Genomic DNA, 21,513 nt, shown 5'->3' with positions numbered 1-21,513 from the left:
TAATCTTTTAAGTCCAGAGACTCTCCTAGGTAAGTCTTATGACCCCTCAGCTTAAATCTCTTGCCCAGCCCTCTCCCCTGAACTCCCAAGTTGTGTTTCTGTCTGCTGACTTGGCGTCACTGATGGATAGCTCGGACCTGTCATGGCACAAAACTGAATTCCTGACCATTCCCAAACTGTTCTCCCCACGGTTTTCCCAGGTTCATTAGTGGCAAATCCTTCCTTCCAGTTGGCCGCCTGAGATCTTAAAAGTAATCCCTGATTCCATACCCAACATCCCTTGAGTCAACGAGGTGTTTTGTTTCTGACTTCAGACTAGAACAAGAACCTTCCACCTCTGAGCTCCTCTTCTGCTTCCACTGTAGCGCAAGACCTCTGAAGTAGAAGTTCAGCCCCACAGGGCAAGCACTTCTCTCTGTTTCGTTCATCACTGATTCTCCTGTGCCAGGATCAGTGCCTGGCACATAGTAGGGATACAATAAATATTTGCTCAATGAATGCATTCAGAAACTGACTTTAAGTATAAAATGTTAAACTATAAATTGCACTTGAATGATTAAAAATACAGTTTTATTTCTAAGCAGGACTAGAATTTTAAGTAATTTTGGAACTCTAGTTTGTCATCTTGCTAATAACATTATCTACCATTTATAACCTGCTTTCCATATGCCAGGTACTGTTTAAGGTGCTATAATACTTAATTCTCAAGACAAACCTAGCAGATAAGAAGAATTTTATAGACAAGAAAATTGGCCGGGCGTGGTGGCTCACACCTGTAATTCCAACCACTTTGGGAGGCTGAGGCAGGCGGATCACCTGAGGTCAGGAATTCAAGAGCAGCCTGGCCAACATGGTGAAACCTTGCCTCTACTAAAAATACAAAAATTAGCCAGGCGTAGTGGCACATGCCATTAGCCCCAGCTACTCGGGAGGCTGAGGCAAGAGAATTGCTTGAACCCAGCAGACAGAAGTTGCATTGAGCCAAGATCGTGTCATAGCACTCCAGCCTGGGTGACAGAGCGAGACTCCATCTCAAAAAAAAAAAGAAAAGAAAAGAAAAGAAAACTAAGCTACAGAGAAGTAACTTTTGACTAAGGCCATAAAATGAGTAAATTGCAGGAATGGGGTTGAGTCCCAAAACAATGATTTTTGAAACCCTGACATACTACATAGCATTGCCCCACCTCTAATTAGAAAAGAGCATATTTGTAAGTCCTACCTCTCTTGGTAGTTTATAAGCTATGGAAACAAATTAACCCAGAAATCTCTGTAGCTTTACATATCAGCATTTACTTCTCAGTCCCACTGTGGGTTGAGTGATTGCAGTCCATCTTTCTTTAGAATGTTTTCATTTATCTTTTTTTTTTTTAATTTTTTAATTTTTTTTCTTTTTTCTTTTTTTTTAATTGATCATTCTTGGGTGTTTCTCGCAGAGGGGGATTTGGCAGGGTCATAGGACAATAGTGGAGGGAAGGTCAGCAGATAAACAAGTGAACAAAGGTCTCTGGTTTTCCTAGGCAGAGGACCCTGCATCCTTCCACAGTGTTTGTGTCCCTGGGTACTTGAGATTAGGGAGTGGTGATGACTCTTAGCAAGCATGCTGCCTTCAAGCATCTGTTTAACAAAGCACATCTTGCACCACCCTTAATCCACTTAACCCTGAGTGGACACAGCACATGTTTCAGAGAGCACCGGGTTGGGGGTAAGGTCATAGATCATGTTTTCATTTATCTTTAAGCAGAAATTACTTTAGCTTCCCTTAGTGTGTGGTGTTGCTTAGTGATGTTAATCTGGATGTTCAGGTAGGCTTTTATTGTCTTTCTGAAAGAATCAGTAATTTAACTGAGTATTTTGGAAATAACAATACCACACCTTTTCATAGAGCTTAACAGTTTATAAAGCATTGCACTCCATCTTCTCATCACTGGATCCGAGTAACAGGCTTATGAGAGAGACCTCTACCCTAATCAAAGAAGCCTGGGGATCAGGGTTGAGGGGAAACACTTTGGTGGCTGACATTTTCTTCAAGAAAGAATTTGAAGGCCACCACTAGAGGCAGTGTGAACCATCAGAGTGTTTTTTTGTGGTGGAATTTGTGGTTTAAGAGCACTTGGCTATGGTGTGGAGGATTTAAAGAGATCAGAATTGGAGACAGACAGACTCTGGGAGGCTGTGGTAATGGGAGCGATTAAATGGAAGTAACTAGATGAGTAGAGATATTGCATAGGAAATGGATTCAAGATAAAGGGTGTTCATAAATTCTGGAAATATAATTAAATATATATAATGTAGTCAAGGGCATCTTTGGTCTGTAAAAAGAACCCAAAATTTCCTGTCTACATTTTGAAAACAAATTTGTAGAAGGGGCTTTGAGCTTGTATTGGTTTCAGATGTTTCAGTGGACAAATTACAGAAAAATCTAACAGTAGACTAAACTATAAGGACTTATTGTTTGAAAGTCAGTACTGTTCAAGGTTAGTTCTGCAATTTAAAACTCTTCTTAAGTATTCCAGCTCATTCTGTTTTTCTGTTCCTTCAAACTGAACTTTTCTTGGCTGTGTGAAAGTTGATTATACAAATTAGGTCATTCTTGTCTTACCCAACTAAATCAGAGTCAAGGGGCCAGGAGGAAAAAGCACTCAGGGCACATAGCACTGTCGCACCTGCTCCAAAATTTACACTTTCTATAAGCCTAGCTGCTGAAATGGCCTGCCGTAACACCAGGACCAGTTTTACCTAGTAGCTGCTGGGACCACCTACTGTGACTCTAAGACTGGTTTTACCTGCTGTCGTCACTCACCAGTCAGAGCTTGCCCACACCCAAAAGCTTCTCTAGTGCCAATGAGCTTTCTTTCAAAACAACACATAACATTTCTCTAATAAAACTCCCAGCCTTCCTTTTGTTCTTTGGACATACTGAAGACCGCCTGGTCTGTGTGTAGGCCCTAATTTACAATTCTTGCTTCCCAAATAAAACATTGAATTTGGAGATTTGTCTCTATATTTTATGTTTACTTCAACAGCTATGAGATGGCTGCCTCAGCTGACCCTTTCATCAAGAAGCACCCTATTCTACTGCCAGGTGTGGTGGCTCACGCCCATAATCCCAACACTTTGGGAGGCCAAGGCAGGTGGATTGCTTGAGGCCAGAAGTTTGAGACCAGCCTGGCCAACATGGTGAAACCCCGTCTCTATTAAAAATACAAAAATTGGCCGGGTGTGGTGCCACCCACCTGTATTTCCAGCTACTTGGGAGGCTGAGACACGAGAATTGCTTGAACCCAGGAGGTGGAGGTTGCAGTGAGCCGAGATCATGCCACTGCACTGCACTCCAGCCTGGGCGATAGAGTGAGACTCTGTCTCAAAAAAAAAAAAAAGGCAGCAAAGTATTCTAGAGTTCTCTTCCCCTCTCCCACCACCACCCCAGACTATGCTTTAATGTCTCACTTTCCAGAACTGGCTCATTTGGTCATTCCTTTTTTTTTTTTTTGAGACGGAGTCTCGCTCTGTCGCCCACCCTGGAGTGCAGTGGCACGATCTCGGCTCACTGCAAGCCCCGCCTCCCGGGCTCACGCCATTCTCCTGCCTCAGCCTCCCAAGTAGCGGGGACTACAGGCGGCCGCCACCACGCCCGGCTAATTTTTTGTATTTTTTAGTAGAGACGGGGTTTCACCGTGTTAGCCAGGATGGTCTCGATCTCCTGACCTCGTGATTCGCCCGCTTCGGCCTCCCAAAGTGCTGGGATTACAGGTGTGAGCCACAGCGCCCAGCCTCATTTGGTCATTCTTAACTGTGAGCGAGACTGGGGAAGTTTGTGTCTGGCTTTTCATCCCCCCTGGTGAGCTGTATCCAGCAGGGACTCAGGCTGGCTTTGGGGGTGTCACAGGGCTCTAGCTGCACTTCTGGTGAATTTAATCTCCAGGATTTGAGTTGACTGTGTGATACTTTCCCAAGCAACTGGGATTGTTCCCCAAACCTGTGATTCTCATTTCTGCCCACACGAGGGCTTTGGAAAAGCCCCAAGAGGCTCAGGCCCAACCCAGTGGCTCTTATTTAATTTTCTGGGATGGAGCCCCATCCTTGTATTTTTCAAATGCTGTCCATTTAATTCTAATGAAAAGTTGGGGTTCTGAATTTTAAAAAAAATGTTGTGATGGTTAACACTGAGTGTCAACTTGATTGGATCGAAGGATACAAAGTATTGATCCTGGGTGTATCTGTGAGGGTGTTGCCAAAGGAGATTAACATTTGAGTCAGTGAGGTGGGGAAGGTAGACCCGCCCTCAATCTGGGTGGGCACCATCTAATCAGCTGCCGGCTCGGCTAGAATATATAAGTGGGCAGAAAAATGTGAAAACAGAGACTGGCTTAGCCTCCCAGCCCACATCTTTTCTCCCGTGCTGGATGCTTCCTGTCCTCAAACATTGGACTCCCAAGTTCTTCAGTTTTGGAACTTGGACTGGCTCTCCTTGCTTCTCAGCCTGCAGATGGCCTATTGTGGGACCTTGTGATCATGTGAGTTAATACTTAATAAACTCTTCTTTATATATATATTTAATATTTACATATGATATATAAATATATCTTATATATTATATATATAAATATATCTTATATATTATATATATAAATATATCTTATATATTATATATATAAATATATCTTATATATTATATATATCTTATATATTATATATAAATATATCTTATATATTATATATAAATATATTTAATATTTATATTTAATAAACTCATATATATATATTCCATTAGTTCTGTCCCTCTAGAGAACCCTAATACAAATGTTTTTTCTTCTTTGCTTTCCATTCAATCTTGAAAATAATGACAGTTCAGAGTAAGATAAAATAGTTACCTGTTCCAGCCCCACAAATTTAAAGTGATTTGACCTAATCCTAAAATAATGTTCTTCTTCTGTCCCAGCCTTAGGAAATTAACAGTATCAGCTATGAATATACTAATGTACTGACCAAGCATCTTCAGTGTGATGTCTAGTCCATTTGATAATTATGGTTTATTATAAATTACTTTATTTGTATGCATGTTTTATTTCTCAGTCTTTTAATAATATTACTAGCAGCATTTATCAAGTGCCTTCTGAGTTTGTTTAGATTGCGAGCCTCTCTGAGGTCCTGGCTTCTCTCTGAGGGACGGGAGTTGCTCAGGACCTGCAGCGCTGGGGTCCAGACCCTGGCAGTTGCCAATGTGCTGCCACACCCATGGCCGGGCTGGGCAGCCTCGAAGCTGCCTCAGGCAGCTCCTGCCACATCCACAAACCCAAGCGGGAGCACAGCCCGGGACAGGAAACACAGGGCACGTCCAGATGCTGCTGCTTCACAGACACCAAGGGCATGGTTTGTGGAAAAGGCCTAGTTTTAAGAAGGTCTTTTCCCTCTGATCGTCCAGGAACTCCAGATTAAATATAACAGAAAACCTTTATACTACAGTTGTCAGTTCTTGTTCCATTTGTGCTTTCTTGAGGATTACACGTGCATCTCCCTGAAATTGTTTAATCTCTTGGGACCAAGAGACACTGACTCATCTTGTTGTTGTTATTACTAATAGGTGTAATTTACATACATACATATGTACATTTACATAATTTACACAGTAAAAAAACTCTTCATCCCCCTCACCACATTTCTTAGTCTTATTTCTCTTGTGATCTGAGTTTGCTGTCATTCTCTTGGCCTCAGTTCTTCCTACCACATCTGCTCTGAGAGGAAACACTATGTGACTGTTTAAAATCTGTTCTTTTTTTATGATCCCAAGAAGAAAGAGAAAAAAACAAAGATCTGTAGGAAGAAAAAAGGGTGAGGACAGAACTTCTGCAGAAATAAATATTGTTACAATAACACAAATTGTAAACTTTAGGATAGGTACTGACCGTGTAGTTGATCTTTATTGAACCAGTTGGTTTGAAATACTTAGAATGCTGTCAGCTTTAAGGTTTTACAGTGGAAATTCTTTCCTTAAATTGGCTTTTGGACATGGATCACAGGTAGAGTGAACCAATTCCAGAAAATGTGATCTACATTCACATTTGTCAGTATTTTCTTTTTCTATGACATGCATAATTATCATATCACAGGCATCAGTGACTTGCTGCCTCTACCTGGGATTCTCCTTACCTGGGAAAGTTGTAACCTCAAGGCCTGTGATGTCCTAAAGTGGACTGTCATTAGCTTGGTGGAGGTACTTGAAGAGCAAGCAGACACTGGAGGGTGGGGAAACCAAGCATCCGGAGGCACTCATCTGGCTCCGTTGTTTTACCCGACACTGAAGTGGCTCTCCCAAGCCCCTGTCCTCCTGCGTTCCATCTTGTGGTGCCTATAGCCTGCAAGATGCCATTTGCTTCCTGTTCCCAACCACCCAGGTCTGCCCGTGATCATCCCACTTCGAACTTTGAATCCTTCTTATATGTTGTTCTTTAAAGTCTTACTGATTATTCCCTGTGGTCTTTTTTTTTTTTCCACTAGCCCTTCTGTTGTCTTAAGTTATGGCTGTGTCTTGGCTAATTACATAGTAACTTCCTCATCATTTTTCATCTCCACTGTCTTGTCCTCTAATGGTCTTGAACACCGTGAGAGTGTTGAATGAAGACCCTTTTGTAGACAGTGGCCAGCATTGTTTCTGTGTCTGTGCATGTGGTCGTGACTTAGCTTTTGGGCACATGATAATCATCAGGAACTGAGTTGTATGTCTCTTCAGTGTCCTCTGTATATCATGTTGATTACAGTTCTCAGTTGTAATATCTAATACCTAAGATTTAAGATTTAATATCTCCTTAGCCCGAGTCCCTTGTGAGTTCCAAATGCTGCTCTGAGCTGATAACCAGTCACGTCCTAGACACCCTGGCCTGGAAACTAGGACATCTGCCTCGGGCCTGTTACGGCCAAGGCTGCTAACACTGAGAAACAGTCTTAGCTTGTTACAGCGTTGACATATAGGGTTAGAAAGGCAAATATTTAAATTCATTTTAAATCCTTTCATTTGAAATTTTAGTAGGTCATTTTGGTATACTGATAGACTGAGTTTGGAAAAGGGCTGGCGGCATTAAACTAGAATATTTTAAGTACTTCTGATGCCTTTGTACTGCTTTCTTTTTTGTAATCAAACCCATTAATAGACTTAAAACTCAAGGAAGAAAAAATAATACTTGTAATTTTAAATAAGCATTCAATTATAAGTAAAAAGCATTTTTGTATTCGTTACCATAGTTACCAAGCAGCTTTCCTATAGTTCTAGAAAAAAATGGGCTCCATCATTCAGAGTAATTCTGAAAGGTGCCTTTGGGGAAAAGGGAGAGGAAGGGGCGGTACAGGAGAGGTCCTGGCCGTCCCAGAAGCAGGAGACATAACTGGAAGAGCTTTGTTGACACTGAGTTTTACAGAATCTCCCACTAAATAGTAACTGCATTTCTGAGGGGAATTCTCTTTTAGCCGTGACATAATATAAGCCAACTTAACAGAGTATTGGAATTGTATTCAAACTTTAGAAGTCGACGCTATAGTTTACATGGGGTACTGCTATATTTGTTCAGGGTTTTAAAACTTTATTTAAATCAAGCAAAAGTTAGACACTTCCTGTATTTGCAAATACCAACTATATCTCAAAGGAATGAAATCAGGCAAATAAAGATGAGGCCAAAATTTAAAATCTAAGGAGCTGAAAGTGGCAGTTTCTGTACTGGAAGAGAGTGCATCTATCTCTGTATTTGTGCTTTTGGTCTTAATGGTTTTTAAGCCTTATGTAGAGTTTTGATAATATTTCATGGTTTTAGGCCTAGGCAGGGATTAGATTTTATCTCAGATTTTGCTAAGAGTATTTCTTCTGGAGACTAGCAGGCTGCTAGTAAGAATTGATAGAATTGGCTCTGTGTCACTGGGAGAACTGGAGTTGAAGGGTTACAGGAGATGAGTCCTGGAGAACGGGAGGCAGGGACAAGGGTGCCAGGAAGCTCAGGGGATGAAAGGGAAATGGAGAGTCCAGTGAGAGAAGGCTGGCGAGGTGTAGAGAGTGGTCAGACACATGCCTGACAGTTGGGACCACTTCTCTATACAAATCAGGAGGAGGCGAGGTAGGCAGGATAGTTCAGAGTTTGTGGGAAGGAACCTGACATCTGAAGTCAGTGGAGTGTGTCTTGGGCTGCTGCCTGCACTCCGCCATTCATAGATCAGGTCTTCTTTTTCCTTCCCCAGAGCTGCCCTGAGCTGAAACCACCTTTCTTCTCTCCCTATAGCAGTACATCTACCCCACCTACACCCTGCATCCACTCCACAGCCCCTCGTCTTCTTCAGTCCCTCTTTGCCTGATGACCACAGACCTCTCCAAGCTGGGCACTGTTCTATGGTGCGTTTTGTTAAAGTCTAAGGGAAGTCCTGTAGGAAGAGGTAGTTGTTACTAAACTTGAGGAAACATGAAACAACATATAGCACACAATTCAAAAAACTTACTAAAATTTATTAAGAGCATTTGACATCTTAGTTAAGTCACTGTTCATAACTACTGTTCCACCATAGAATCTTCACAAGAACAGCCTGCTGGACTTCACAAGAAGGCTGATGGATGTTGGGGGTGGGCATTTGGGGTGTGGAAAGGCCGCTTGGCACATTCTCAGCATGCGCCAGCCCACACCGCCCCTTACCACCAAAGCCTTCTATTTCCCATTCCATCCAGTAGGAGCAGCTGTAGCTGACCTGAAACCTTCGGGGACAGGCTCATTGATTGTTTAAATAGGGAGGTGCAAGCTCTCAGGGGTCCGGGGCCTTGACGACACAGCTCAGGCACCACAGGCACCTCCCACAAGCGCATCAGGCTGTGTGAGGCTGAGCACAGCTTATTTTCACTTTCTTGTCCATAAAGTCTCACATCATATTCAGTTGTTTTCCTTCTACCCTAAAAGAAACACAACCAGAAAAGCCAGTCTCCCATTTTCATCTGTTTAAGGAATTATGTAGCCACAAGGATCTTTAGAAGCAAGTCCTCTTAGGAGAAAATGACAACCTCTATGGGATTTCAACAATGGAGTTCCTTTTGAAAAGCAGTGGTGCAGCCCACACCTCCTAAATTGCCATACTTTCTTCGCCTTTTGTTGAGTCTGTATGAGATCCTCGTTAACAAGTTTAACAATTCCTGGAGACTGAGGCTTTTGTCAATTATGACGAGACTTCCCATTTCCTAGACCATGGTCTCCGTTAGCATTTTTGTGCGTGTAGTTACTGTTTTGAATCCATTTCCCTCTGTCTTTAAATGTTTTTCCTTTGGTATTTGAATTTGTCCTTGTGAATCACCATGAGTCCATTTTTGGAACAAATCAGGGTATAAATCTCTTATCAGATATGCCTGAAAAGTTTTATCTTCTGACAATTAAAGAATCTCCACAGCTGGCAGTAGCTTAAACACTATCAAACAGTGACATTTTTTGATGGTTTCCATTTTCAATTTCAGTCCTGCCTATGCCTTTCGGGGCATTTAAAATTGCTACTAGAAAGTTCTGTGGCTTTTCAGACTACACTCATGAATTCGGTCCAGCTGATTAATCAGTGTCTACCGAAAATAAGTGGTGTCTCTATCTGGGAAGTTTAGCACTGAGTGGTCCCTGGGGGCCTGTCTGCCATCTCTCTGTGTCTTGAAGCTGCTGCTGCAGCTTATTTTTTTCCTCATTCAAAAACTAAAATATTCTAATGCCATCTATTATCTGCTGACTGACTTTAATGATTTGGATTGATTTTTAAGCCATTGTGAAACTGTGTTTTAAAATTAAGTGACCATCAAGCACAGGTCTGGTGGATGTCATTAGAGAACAGGTGCAGCCAGCTGATTTCTCCATGTCATTTGCAAATCCAGAATGTACCATCTTCCATGCCTAGAGATGAAACCGAAGTACGTGGAAAGGTCTGTTTATGAAAACAGGCTGTTGACAGCCCATCCTCCTGTTTTACAAGGATGAGTTGATTGATCACACTATGCCACATATCATGCCACAGAATGATAATATGTTTGCTTACAACGAAGGTGGACGTGGGCGTGGTGCACTTCACTCCCTTGATACAGCCCAAGATAGAGCAGCCATTCAAGCTGGTGGAAAAAGTGGTTCAGAATGTATTTCAGTTCCGAAGGAAATACTGCCATCGAGGGCTCAGGTAAGAATGCCTTTTCTTCTCTTCAGTTGCAGTCTTTATAAAATCCTCAGGCACTTTTTAAGAGTGAGAACCTTGTTTGCTCTATTCTTAAAGCTCTGAGTATTACACTTAGTTCAGTCCTGTGACGGACAAGACTTCACTGCCAATGAGGAGAGAGCAAAGACTTGCTAGACCTCAGGTGGCCTCTCTCAGGGTGGCTTAAACATAAGCACAGCCTGGAATTGGTGACTGCACAGCTCACAATGGCTCTGTACCAGGGAGCTCGTGGTTCCCCAGTGAGGACTCAAGACAGATAATAATGGTGGGTTTTTTAAATGCTTGCTTTCTACCGAGTTGCCCTATCTCTTCTTTAAGGACACACTTGAGAACTAGGAAGCAAATATGACTTCTGAGCAGCCAAAATCATATCACGAAGTCCTCACGTAAGCACGTTTCCATCTCACAGAAAGCTGCTGCTGCCAAGAGGCTCTCAGGAATCACTGGGAAAACCTGACAGGGCCTGGTGGTCTAGAGGTCGCCCACCTCGATGGGCTCTGAAGGACCACAGCCTTGTTGCAGATCCAGAAAGAGCCAAGAAGCTGTTCAGTTAAGCCCAGTGATAGTCTGCTTAAGAAGGCAGGAAAGTGTATTTGTAAAAGATTTCCATCTACGATAATCCATCCATAGTGCGCTGTTTAAAGGGGCTCGGCGTGAGAGGCACATATTTCTCATTTTCTAAAACCTCCTCACATGGCTTCATTGTAATTCTCTCTTTCACAAGGTCCGAAGTGTCCCTTTAGCATATGAAATGACAGCAGATTATTTTAGGGGCCAGCTGGGCATCAGCTCCTAAGAGTGCTGCAGTCCACAAAGCCCATTGCTGAGGATGCCAGATGGCAGAAGCTAGAGCCTCAGCCTGCCACTTGTTGCCTCTAATTAAGCCAGAATTCCCACCTTACCAGATAGTTCCTGCTCTCTAGCAGAGACTTAAGGTGCAGAGCTGGTGACAGAGATGCCACTGGCCAACCATTTTGGCTGCAGCCCCCAGCTACTGTGCACTGCTGGTGAGTGAAACAGAAGCTGGATTTTGGCTCACACTTACCCCTCACGCAGAGCAGGACCCACACAGCTGTACCTGATAGCCCTGATTCATGGGGGAGGGGGGAAGCACAAAACTATGTCCTTTTATGTGCTTTTGGAAATCCTGGAATTGGTCTGAGCCTAGAGCTGGCACTAGCGTTTCCAAGGCAACCCCCCAGCTAAGTGAAGGGCCCTATTCATTTCAGATACACCATCCTCAGGACAGACATGGACCAGATACTGTGCCACCCAGGGTAACAGGTCAAAGGACTTTGACTTGTTGGTGTTCTTCAGATATTAGAAACTGCCATCAGGCCCTCTTTGCCATGAAACTGAACTCAAAGATCTGTCACCTCACCCTGAAAGTGTGGGGGACATGCAATTCCTTGTTGAAAGGACCATCAGCCTATAAGCAACATGCCGTCTATCTCCCCTGGCCATGACACCTTCCAAGCCCCTTGGGATGAGCTCTGTAAGAGCCCTGAGACTTGAAGAAAAATGCAATCCAGGCCTAACTCCGCAGCATTTCAAGCAGTTCTGCTATTCATTTTAAAACAATGGTTCAATTTGGATAGATGAAATTTAAAATACATCCTCTACTTCAAATCAGTTTTAAAGATGCTTGAAAAATAACAAGAGGAATAATTATATTTTCCTATCAATCAGCTATTTTCAAACTTTTAGCAAAAAAAAGTAACTCTTTTAGCGTGAAGAGTTTTAAAGGCTGATACATTCAAATTCTAGAGAATCAAAACTGATGATTTGTCACACAAGAAATAATACAACAACTTTCACATCGAAACATGAGGCACATCAAGCTTATGTTTCTACAAGAATGCAGCTGAGCAGATGTTACTTTAAACTTACCTTTAAAAAGTACATGTACTGAGTTAGCTTTGGAGAATGCTTTCCCCTTGTGTGCTTGCCTCACGCCTCAGGTTAGAGCTGCCTCAGTGGCGGGCCGTGCCTCTTATCTGGTGCTATATAATCCAAGAGGCTCCTGCCACTCTCTCCAGCTGTCAGTAGCCAGCAACTGTGTTGTTTTCAAATGAGGGTTAAAAAGTGTCATGATTTGCAGAATTTAAGTAAAATTCTGATTTTTCTGTCTTCCCCTCAGAATGTTATTCCCTGAAGCGCAGCGCTTGGAAAGCACGGGCAGGCTGTTAGAGTTGGCAGACATAGACCCTACTCTTCGGCCCCGCCAGCTCTCCATCTCACACTTTAAGAGCCTCTGTGAGGTATACAGAAAAATGTGTGATGAAGACCCACAACTCTTTGCATATAATTTCAGAGAAGAACTCAAGCGAAGAAAAAGCAAAAATGAAGAAAAAGAAGAGGATGACGCAGAGAATTACAGACTCTAGCTGCTGCCTGGGGGCGAGCAGCCTACCAGATGTCGATTTGCACTACGTGGAGCTTCTTATATAGGTACTCTTTTGTCTTTCTTTACAGAATGACGATACAAATGCCAATGACCAGATGTGACTTACTTATTTTCCTTTTACTATACAGCTTGGCAGAGAAAATAAATATCATCAAATAAGATAGATACAGTACAAGCTTTCTTTTAATATATACTGTATAGATATGACATGTTTAGTATAAACAGCATCTATTACAATCTTACAAAAATGAAGTATCTGCACATTTTGCCCCTAAACCACATTAAAATAACTTAAATATGCTTTAAATAAAGCAAAAACTAACAGCTGAAAGAAAATGCCCAGAGGATTTAAAAAAATGGCCCTTTGAAAACTATTAATCACAACTTCCCCAGCCTTACTTTTTCCACATAACTTAAAATAATTATTAGAATGTAATTTTAAGGATCCTAAATCATTTGATACCTGCTCAAAGTGGATATAAACTAAGTAATTTACAGATTCTGACCAGTTTCATCTAGGTTTCTGATCCACAATAAATTAAAATAACTTAAATCTTTACAACCATTATGTGGGAAAATGTATACTGCACAAAACCCAGGAATGAACAGTTTTTTGTTTTTTGGTTTTTTTTGCAATTTCCACTTTACCACCAGTTTAAAAGTAAAATGAGGAATTTAACCCATATCTGGATTGAATCATACTATGATTTTCCGTGGCTCTCTGTTTCATAAAAACACTCCTCACTGACAACAGATGTTAAACTCTGGACACTGAATTCTCGCTCTAGAACAGAATTTAGGTCGATGGTGGCATTTTCAGACTGACTGTCAAGGGACTGGTGACGGATCTGCGCCTTGAGCAAAGTTCCTCTGTCCCTCTTGGTGCTGTTGGCTTTTCGTTTAATGGGGCAGAAGTGCCCCCGGACCAGTTTGGGCTGCTCTCCTCCTTTCTGACCCTCACCCGACTCCGGGCCAGGCTGCTGCTCAGCCTCGGGGTGAACGTCTGGGTCCTCGGAAATCCTCAGTCTCTGGAACTGAATTTCGATGTCTTTAGTAGGGCTGCCCTGCTTCACAGTCTGACGGTGGTCATCATCTTCATCGCTCAGGATGTCACTCTCTTTGATGAGATTGTCAGCAAAATCTGCCAAGCCGGGGTGTGGGTATTTCCCGGGAGAAGTGCTCTTGGAGTCCTGCCTGCCCTCAGCCGTGGGGCAGCCGCTGCTCTGGGTGCTGCTGCTCAAGCTGCCCTCGTCAGAGTCCAGCAAGGTTCCCTTGCCAGTCTCACCGGTCCACTCGTTGCTGGAGGAATTCTTCAGGACTTTTAAAGACCTGGATGAAGCTACAGTGAGAAAAACACATTTCGCTGTGATACAGAAACAGGTTACACAATGTGTAATGTTTGCCTCAAAGCTTGTGTAAGATTTAACATTAAGATTTTATTTTATGATATGACTTCAGTTAGCAACTATCCTGGTAATTAGGCAAAAATGTAGCTACTGAAAACATGGACATTTTTGACTTAGGTTTACAGTTGTTAGGCAATTCAGCATTTTTAGATTACCAGAGCTCAATTATGTAGATAGAACTAGACACTAGAAACTACTACATGGGCTAAGATTCTTATTTTGCCAATGAGTAAGTTGAAAAGTTAATTGGTAATAAATCTAGGCTCCTTTCTTTCACTAAGGTGCTTTGTAATTTGATCATGAAGATCACACCATATTCCTATGCATCTTCTCACCTTGTGGATTTCCCTTGCTGCTCAATTAAAAGTAGAAAATGCCCCTCCCCCCCCCCTTTTTTTTTTTTTAGACAGTGTCTTGCTCTGCCACCCAGGCTGGAGTGCAGTGGTGTGATCTCTGCTCACTGCAACCTCCGCCTCCTGGGCTCAAGTGATCCTCCCATCTCAGCCTCCTGAGTAGCTGGGACTATAGGTGCGCATGATCACGCCCGGCTAATTTTTATATTTTTTTGTAGAGATGGGGTTTTGCCATGTTGCCCAGGTTGGTCTCAAACTCCTGTTCTCAAGAGCTCAAGGGATCCACCTGCCTTGGCCTCCCAAAGTGCTGGGATTACAGGCATGAGCCACCATGCCCAGCCTAGAAAATGCTCTTTATCTCTCATATGAGAACTGTCTCTGCTGGAATTTCAAACCAACTTTCTGAAATTTTATGTTATAGGTGTGTGTGTGTGTGTGTAGTTCTGTTCTCTTGGATTGAAAGAAGGAAGGGAGTTCTCAGTTTTGGTGTTTCTACAAGTAATAACAGCATGTTATTTTGATGGCCAGTTTATTTTGACAATGGAGAAAATAGTAAATATGTGGTAGATCTGAAGAGGTCACACTGATTTGACATGAAAAAGCGAAGTTTTACATTTTCTAAGCCTAAAAACAAGAAAGATAATAACAAAATAGTTAATGTAGAAATAAGGTTCTGAAAACTTAAGCTGAAATTTTAGAAACAAGCAGAAAGAACAACGTGATTTGAAATGCTTACTTGGTGCCTTATCGATTAAGAACGAGTATAAGAGGCCCCTTAACTTAGATGGCATTACATCCCAATCAACCCATTGTTAAGTTGATAATATGGAAAGTTGAGAATGCATTTAATGTACCTACTAACCACTGCGGCTTAGCCTAGCCTGCCTTCAGTGTGCTCAGAACACTTACATTAGCCTATGGTTGGGCAGAACACAAGGCCTGTTTTATAATTAAGTGTTGAGTATCTCATGAAATGTCTTGAATGCTGGACTAGAAGCAAAAAAACAGAATGGTTGTCTGGGTACTCGAAGTACGATTTCTACTGAATGTGTGTCACTTTCACACCACGGTAAAGTTGAAAAATTGTAGGTTGAACCATCAGAAGGTGGAGACCCTCTGTGTAAGGTTCTTGATCTTCATTCAGCATTGACCTTCAGGATGCCTGGCACTGTTCTGAGCACTGGGAATACAGCAGTGAGGAAAACAAAGTCCCTGGACCCATGCACATCTTAGTGGAAGAAACAAAATCGTACATTTGGACTATGTCAGTGGGTAGGAAGACAAGGGACTGGGGGTTGGGGGTGGCTGTATTTTACAGTAGAATGTCTGGGAGCAAGAGGCATGTTTAGGTTTCTTAAAAGGAGATAAAGGTACCTCGATGACTTACAAAGTGAAAAGTCACAGCTATGTTACAAGAGCATATATCCTTTTCAGAAGCTCATAATATTTTGTTGAATAAACACAAGGCTAGCAAAATTCTCACCTAATTTGGCCGAAACAGGAACTCGGTTCTTAAGAGGTACCAGGCGATCCTTACACGTTTTCTCCAGTGGTAATTCACACTTTATGTGACGCCTGAAGTTTTCCCTCAGAATAGAACGAATCACCTTAACAATGTTGGTTTTGCTTTCACTGTCACTGGGTGGGGGGGAGAGAAAACAGCAGAAGTGTCCACAGTGTTCATCGTGCTTCCATTCCACGCCCGCCTGTGTTCCTGTGCCTTGCACCTGCTGGACCAGGCTGCCAGCCAGCCACCCAACAGCAGTGCCATGTGGCCTCCCGTACAGAAGGAGGTGAGAATTGATCACTCTTAAGATTTTGATATTTATTTAATCAACATAGTCTCCTACTAGCGGCCTCAGTTGCCTTTTTCGGAGGATGGGGAGTATGACCCTGATGTCATCAAAATTCAGGAGGGCACTAAATATAAATTCCCTTAAGAGACATAATTCTATGTTATTTCTGTTGGTTTTAATCTTTGGAAGTCAGTCATACCTACAACACAACTGAAAGATGGTTTCTGGCCGTCCTTCTATTTCTGACTTCGTATGGATCAGTTCCCATATGGAATTATTTTCTGTCCCTATGTAAAAGGAAATGGAAACAAGAGTCTACAACTTTGCCCAAAATGCTGTGGTTAAGAACACTTGTAAAGTTTAAATCTCATCAGTTAAGAAAGTCTAATATTCCCAGTCCTGGCTCATTTTCTTCTGTGGCTTGTTCTATGTATGATTTTCACAGTTACAAGAACTGAAATGCCTTTTGGTTACTTTTTACATTTCCTGCTGCAGATTTTCCTCCATCTGAACTGCCTTCACCCTCTCTCTGGAGCCCCTCTCTGGGGAAGAGGAGATTCAGTGGATCCTATTCTTCAACCTCCTTTGCAGTTTTGCCCTTTCCTTGGAAGGAACAGGAGCTGGGGTACTTGAGGTAAAAGAGGCCTGCCCCAAATGTGGTCATTTTCTCGAAAACATAAGCACTTCTGACAAAAGTTAAACAGAAGCCCAGCAGGTCACTGCATGACTCAGCCTGCTGGCCTCTTCTGTCACCGGATACCTGTCACCAAAACAAGGTTACTCTGGAAGGATCTCTGAACATTTTCCAGAGTCAAAGGTTTTTTTCTTTTTATATCACCTACAGTACTACCTAACCTTAAGGAATTTTCTGCTGTATTCTAAATTTGTAAAAACATAAATTTGTGGATCTTTGTTTTTCTAACACATTTTAGGGTATCAAGGCAGAAAGGAAAATGTTGAAAACTATTGATAGGGAAAATAAGGAAACAATGAAAGGCATTTGGCAAAGAAAAAGCTATCCACCAGCATTTAGTTTCTCCCAGAAGTCTGCTAAGGAACATCAAAACAACCTCTCTTGTCCTCATTTTCCTTGTCTATAAAATAAAAGGCACCAAAAATTATCCCCAAGGTCCTTTCTTAATTTACATTCCACAGTTAAGTCTACTAAAATGCTTTTTCTGGCATCGTACTGCACGAAACAGTTACCTGCTGGATTCCCCAGTCTGACTTGAAGCGCGGAGATGGGGATCAACCAGCGGAATTTAAATGGGTCCAAGTCAGTAGAGTTGTGTGCAGGCCGGGAATTCGAGGCCTGTAACATGAAGGCCCACCAAGAAAAGTGTTAGGGAAGCTGTCACTGAGGGAGGATGTGTGCACAGTGAATAGAAGTTTATGTTCTCCCTGTGGGCGAGTCTCCGAGCAGCCATGTGGGTGTTCAGGGCACAGAAGTCAATCAGCTACGCACCCAGTTCTCAAAGACCTCACATGCTAGGGAAGGTGCGGAGGCGGAGTTGTGGTTCAGAAGCAGTTACAGGTCTCAAAGCAAGAACAGCAGCCAAGGCTTCCACGCCCTGATGCTGCCTCTGAATGGTAAACCAATGGCATATGGTATCCACAGCTAGGCTTTGTTTTTTTCTGAGTGAAGGTAAAAGGCATTTGAAAATAAACCAAAGTTTCACAGACTATGTTTATGGAACAAACATGGGCCATTTTCAGGGATATAAAAGTCGATGTTCTATGTAGGCCCCCATATGAGTATTTACCTACTTTATTTACTTATTTATGTATTTATTGACAGGGTCTCACTCTGTCGCACAGGCTGGAATGCAGTGGCATGATCAAGGCTCACTGCAGCTTCCACCTCTTGGGCTCAATTGATCCTCCTGCCTCAGCCTCCCGAGTAGCTGGGACTACAGGCACGTGCTACCACACCCAGTTACTTGTATTTTTGGTAGAGGCAGGGTTTCACCATGTTGGCCAGGCTGGTCTCAAATTCCTGGGCTCAAGCCTCAGCCTCCCAAAGTGCTGAGATTACAGGCATGAGCCACCGTGCCCAGCTGTACATCTTCTTTTAAAACAGACATCTTTCATGGGGAGACTCAGAAACGCTCTCAGTATGTGATGGGGTTAGTTACCCTCAGAGTAAGCAGTATCAGTCAGCCCAGCCTTGGTGCTCAGTGGGCTTTTCAGTTCAACGTTAATAGGAAGATACAGCTATGAAAAGGTAGCTTAAATTAAAATGAATTTTTGCCTTACCAATTTCTTTTTCAGTTTGCAGTTTTCTTTATAAACCAGTATGACGGCTCTCTTAAAAACTAAAGAAAGGAAAAGAGAAAGAAAGTCTTTATTTTATGCAAACTCTTCCAAGGTTAAACTAGAGCTGAATGTCTTAACAGTAACGCTCTTCAAACGTATGAGTCTCTAAGACCTCACTCTGCCAACATGAGTGAATAAATGGTACTTCCCTTTCGCTCATATTTGAACTATGCAGAAGCACCTGCTTATTTAAAAGCTACTATTAGAAGTTGATCTTGGCTTTTTTAAACTCTTTGTTTTATTGAAAGCTGAGGACACTGTGTTCATCTCAGTGACAATATACTGTCACTTGTTCTCCCAACTCTCAGAATTAAAACATTTGAAATACAGCAGACTATTAAGATAGCAGGTTTCTGGCCAGGCACGGTGGCTAATGCCTGTAATCCCAGCACTCTGGGAGGCTGAGGCAGGTGGATCACCTGAGGTCAGGAGTTCGAGACCAGTCTGGCCAGCATGGTGAAACCCCATCTCTACTAAAAATACAAAAATCAGCCGGGCCTGGTGGCGAGCACCTGTAATCCCAGCTACTCAGGAGGCTTAGGCAGGGGAATCGCTTGAACCTGGGAGGTGGAGGTTGCAGTGAGCAGAGATCACACCATTGCACTCCAGCCTGGGCAACAAGAGCAAAACCTCGTCTCAAAAAAAGAAAAAGAAAAAGATAGCAGGTTTCAAAATAGCCTCAGGGATCTGTTCCTGTAACACTTGGCCTGAGCCAAGCAGCAGAAGGGAGAACAAGATAATGAGGATGCAGAGCAATGCCGGACTTTCAAATAGTTGGGGGCTGGCCCTGTTAAGTCCCCAACCATTATAGCCATTCTGACTCCTGGAGCTCAGGAGTGAGCTGGACTGGTGCGGCTAGTGAAGTTCTTCCGTAATCCCAGCCTCTGTTCAGTCTGCATTCTTCTGAATGGAATACTAACCAAATACTGTGAGCTCAAGGTCCTTTCTAGCTTTTCCTAGAGACAGAAATGGATTCAACCAGGAAACCGTAGAGTGCATCAGAAGCTCTCCCATCGAAAGTTCTGTTACCTAGATTGTAAAAACAGGAGGTAAGGAAGATACGGAAATCCCAGGCTAGATGATCTCTTGTTAGATAGTGATGTACACACAGTCATTGCTAAAATGCAAGCACAGCTGGTTTAATTTTTATGATACCTGTAAACATGGGGCCTTAAACGGTGGAGCTTTTGAAAATATGAGTTAAGCACCCAAGTGTCTGATGAATAACATAAAGGTGAAGGCATTTTGCTCCAATGCACGCACATGTAGGTGAGACATGCCTTGTGACCAACTCAATTTTCCATAAGATGAACTCTACCAGTGTCCGTGGTTCTTCCAGAGTGCCTTTTGTAAGCTTTCGCCTGGGATCTAGTACATCCATCACCTCTGAGCTCCATTCGGGCTGCTGATAAAAGAGCACCAGCATTGAAACTGGCCAGAGTGAAGGACTGATCTCCAGCTCTTTCCTGTTCCTGCCATTTTCTCCCTAAACTATGCTACTTCCTGCATGCTGGCTTTAGAAGCACAAGATTCTAAATTAAGCAATCAGATAAAAAGGAAAAATACAGAAAATGTCAAATCCTGCTTGGACTAGTTTTATAAGTAAGCAGGTAACCACCAATATTTGATGTTAAAAAAAAAAAAAAAAGGCAAAATCAAAAAGGAAAAGCCCCAGACTCCACATGCCAGTTCCCACGTCCTTTCTCCACCCCACCCTCTGCCAGCTCACTCTCCATGGATGTTCCAGACAATGTGAACATGACATAAGGTTATATTTTAAACCAGTGTAATGAATTTTATGATATGTCTATATGTAAATTGTGTAGTTCATTAGACACATTGTTATCAAGAAAAATCTTAGGCATTTTCTCCTCCAGGAAAGTCCTAACAGGGCAGCCTATCTAGAAGGTCACCTACAGACCCCACACCACATGCACTAGGCTCCCAGGGTGCAGATGCCTCACGGACCTCCTTCTCTGTTCCGCTCTGCTCAGCTACTAGCTGGTCAAACACGGTCCCATAATCCTCATAGATCTTCTGCATCTCATTGATGTGGCTCGCTACTTTCTCCATTGCCTTTAGTGCTTCTGCAAGATATGAAATCATATTTATTTCATAACTGTTATTTGTTTTAGATTCTATCCAACAGTAATAATGAATGGAGTCAAGATTCAACTCAGGATTCCAGACCAGTACCCACTAGCAGGAGCATTACATTCAGAATAAGTCACAACAGCCCTCTGTAGCCCAGCCCTTAGAATGAAGAACAGCAAAATTATCTCCTACTTCAAATTCTTTTTGAAATGAGACAGAGTATCAGTGAAAAGTATCACTAATAACAACAACTGACATTTCTGGAGCACTTTCTACTTAGCAAGGATCACGACAGGTGATTTCTGTGAATCATCTCATTTAGTGCCCGCAATAACTCAAAGACTAAACCATCCCATTTTACAGATGAGGAAAGTGAGTGCAGGATATTCTGCCAGAGTTCCAGAGAGGAAAGCACAAGAATGGAGCCAGGCTTCAAACCCAAGCCTGACTGGGCTTAGGGCACCAGCTCTCGAGTTTGGCTTGCCCTTCTGGGAACCCGGATCTAGGTTTAAATGGAACTTAAAAACACCCCAGTACATGACTGACTGACAGAACAATTGTTTGCATTTATATATGGTATATGTTCATAACTTTCGCGAGGGAATATGAGAGATACATTATTTTATAAAAGCCAAAAAGCAAAATTTTAGGTCACTTCTAAATTCAGTATTCTTTATACTTTTTTTTCTCCCAATTCAGCATTTTAATTCTATCTGGAGAGAAGTTTGGAAGGAAGTTTTTAAATCAAACCCTTCTAAAGATGATCTTAATACAAAATGAAGTTTTTAAATAGTATGAATTCTGAACATAATTTGTATTATTTACTTATAGAATTTAACTGTCATACAAAAATGCTTTCCTCTTGTTGATTTTGATACCAAAGTATGCTTGTCATGGAAAAAAAGCCAGTTTAATTTACGCTCTTCTTAGTATTTATTATTCAG

The 21,513-nt window shown here is 42.3% G+C and overlaps 2 protein-coding genes across 13 annotated transcripts in view; one reads left to right on the top strand and one right to left on the bottom strand.

Annotated features, from left to right (window-relative positions):
- The window catches only part of TFB1M (transcription factor B1, mitochondrial), a 67,161-nt gene that overhangs the window by 43,993 nt on the left and 1,655 nt on the right, over positions 1-21,513 (top strand). The window contains exons 6-8 of one of the 4 annotated variants that reach the window (XR_008548336.2): positions 10,034-10,161; positions 12,338-12,648; positions 16,655-16,793. Coding sequence is in view for 3 of the 4 variants with exons in the window: in NM_001362392.1 (NP_001349321.1) it covers positions 10,034-10,161; positions 12,338-12,584 (375 nt within the window). In the remaining variant the exon portion in view is untranslated. Of the gene's footprint in view, positions 1-10,033; positions 10,162-12,337; positions 12,781-16,654; positions 16,794-21,513 lie in introns of those variants that run through there. The other 3 variants (NM_001362392.1, XM_054685411.2, XM_054685412.2) reach the window with 3 other exon arrangements.
- The window catches only part of TIAM2 (TIAM Rac1 associated GEF 2), a 264,322-nt gene continuing 255,511 nt past the window's right edge, over positions 12,703-21,513 (bottom strand). For 7 of the 9 annotated variants that reach the window (XM_009452282.5, XM_009452286.5, XM_054686444.2 and 4 more), the window contains 7 exons: positions 20,444-20,562; positions 19,396-19,504; positions 18,416-18,474; positions 17,366-17,471; positions 16,359-16,446; positions 15,847-16,001; positions 12,703-13,943 (listed from right to left, as the gene is read on the bottom strand). In XM_009452282.5, coding sequence (XP_009450557.1) covers positions 13,306-13,943; positions 15,847-16,001; positions 16,359-16,446; positions 17,366-17,471; positions 18,416-18,474; positions 19,396-19,504; positions 20,444-20,562 — 1,274 coding nt within the window. In that variant the 3' untranslated portion in view covers positions 12,703-13,305. Of the gene's footprint in view, positions 13,944-15,846; positions 16,002-16,358; positions 16,447-17,365; positions 17,472-18,415; positions 18,475-19,395; positions 19,505-19,549; positions 19,881-20,443; positions 20,563-21,513 lie in introns of those variants that run through there. The other 2 variants (XM_054686446.2, XM_063813588.1) reach the window with 1 other exon arrangement.

Source organism: Pan troglodytes, chromosome 5 (genome assembly GCF_028858775.2).
Source record: "Pan troglodytes isolate AG18354 chromosome 5, NHGRI_mPanTro3-v2.0_pri, whole genome shotgun sequence".
Taxonomy (NCBI): domain Eukaryota; kingdom Metazoa; phylum Chordata; class Mammalia; order Primates; family Hominidae; genus Pan; species Pan troglodytes.
Note: the sequence above shows the minus strand (reverse complement) of the source record. Positions and strands in the feature narration are given on the sequence as shown.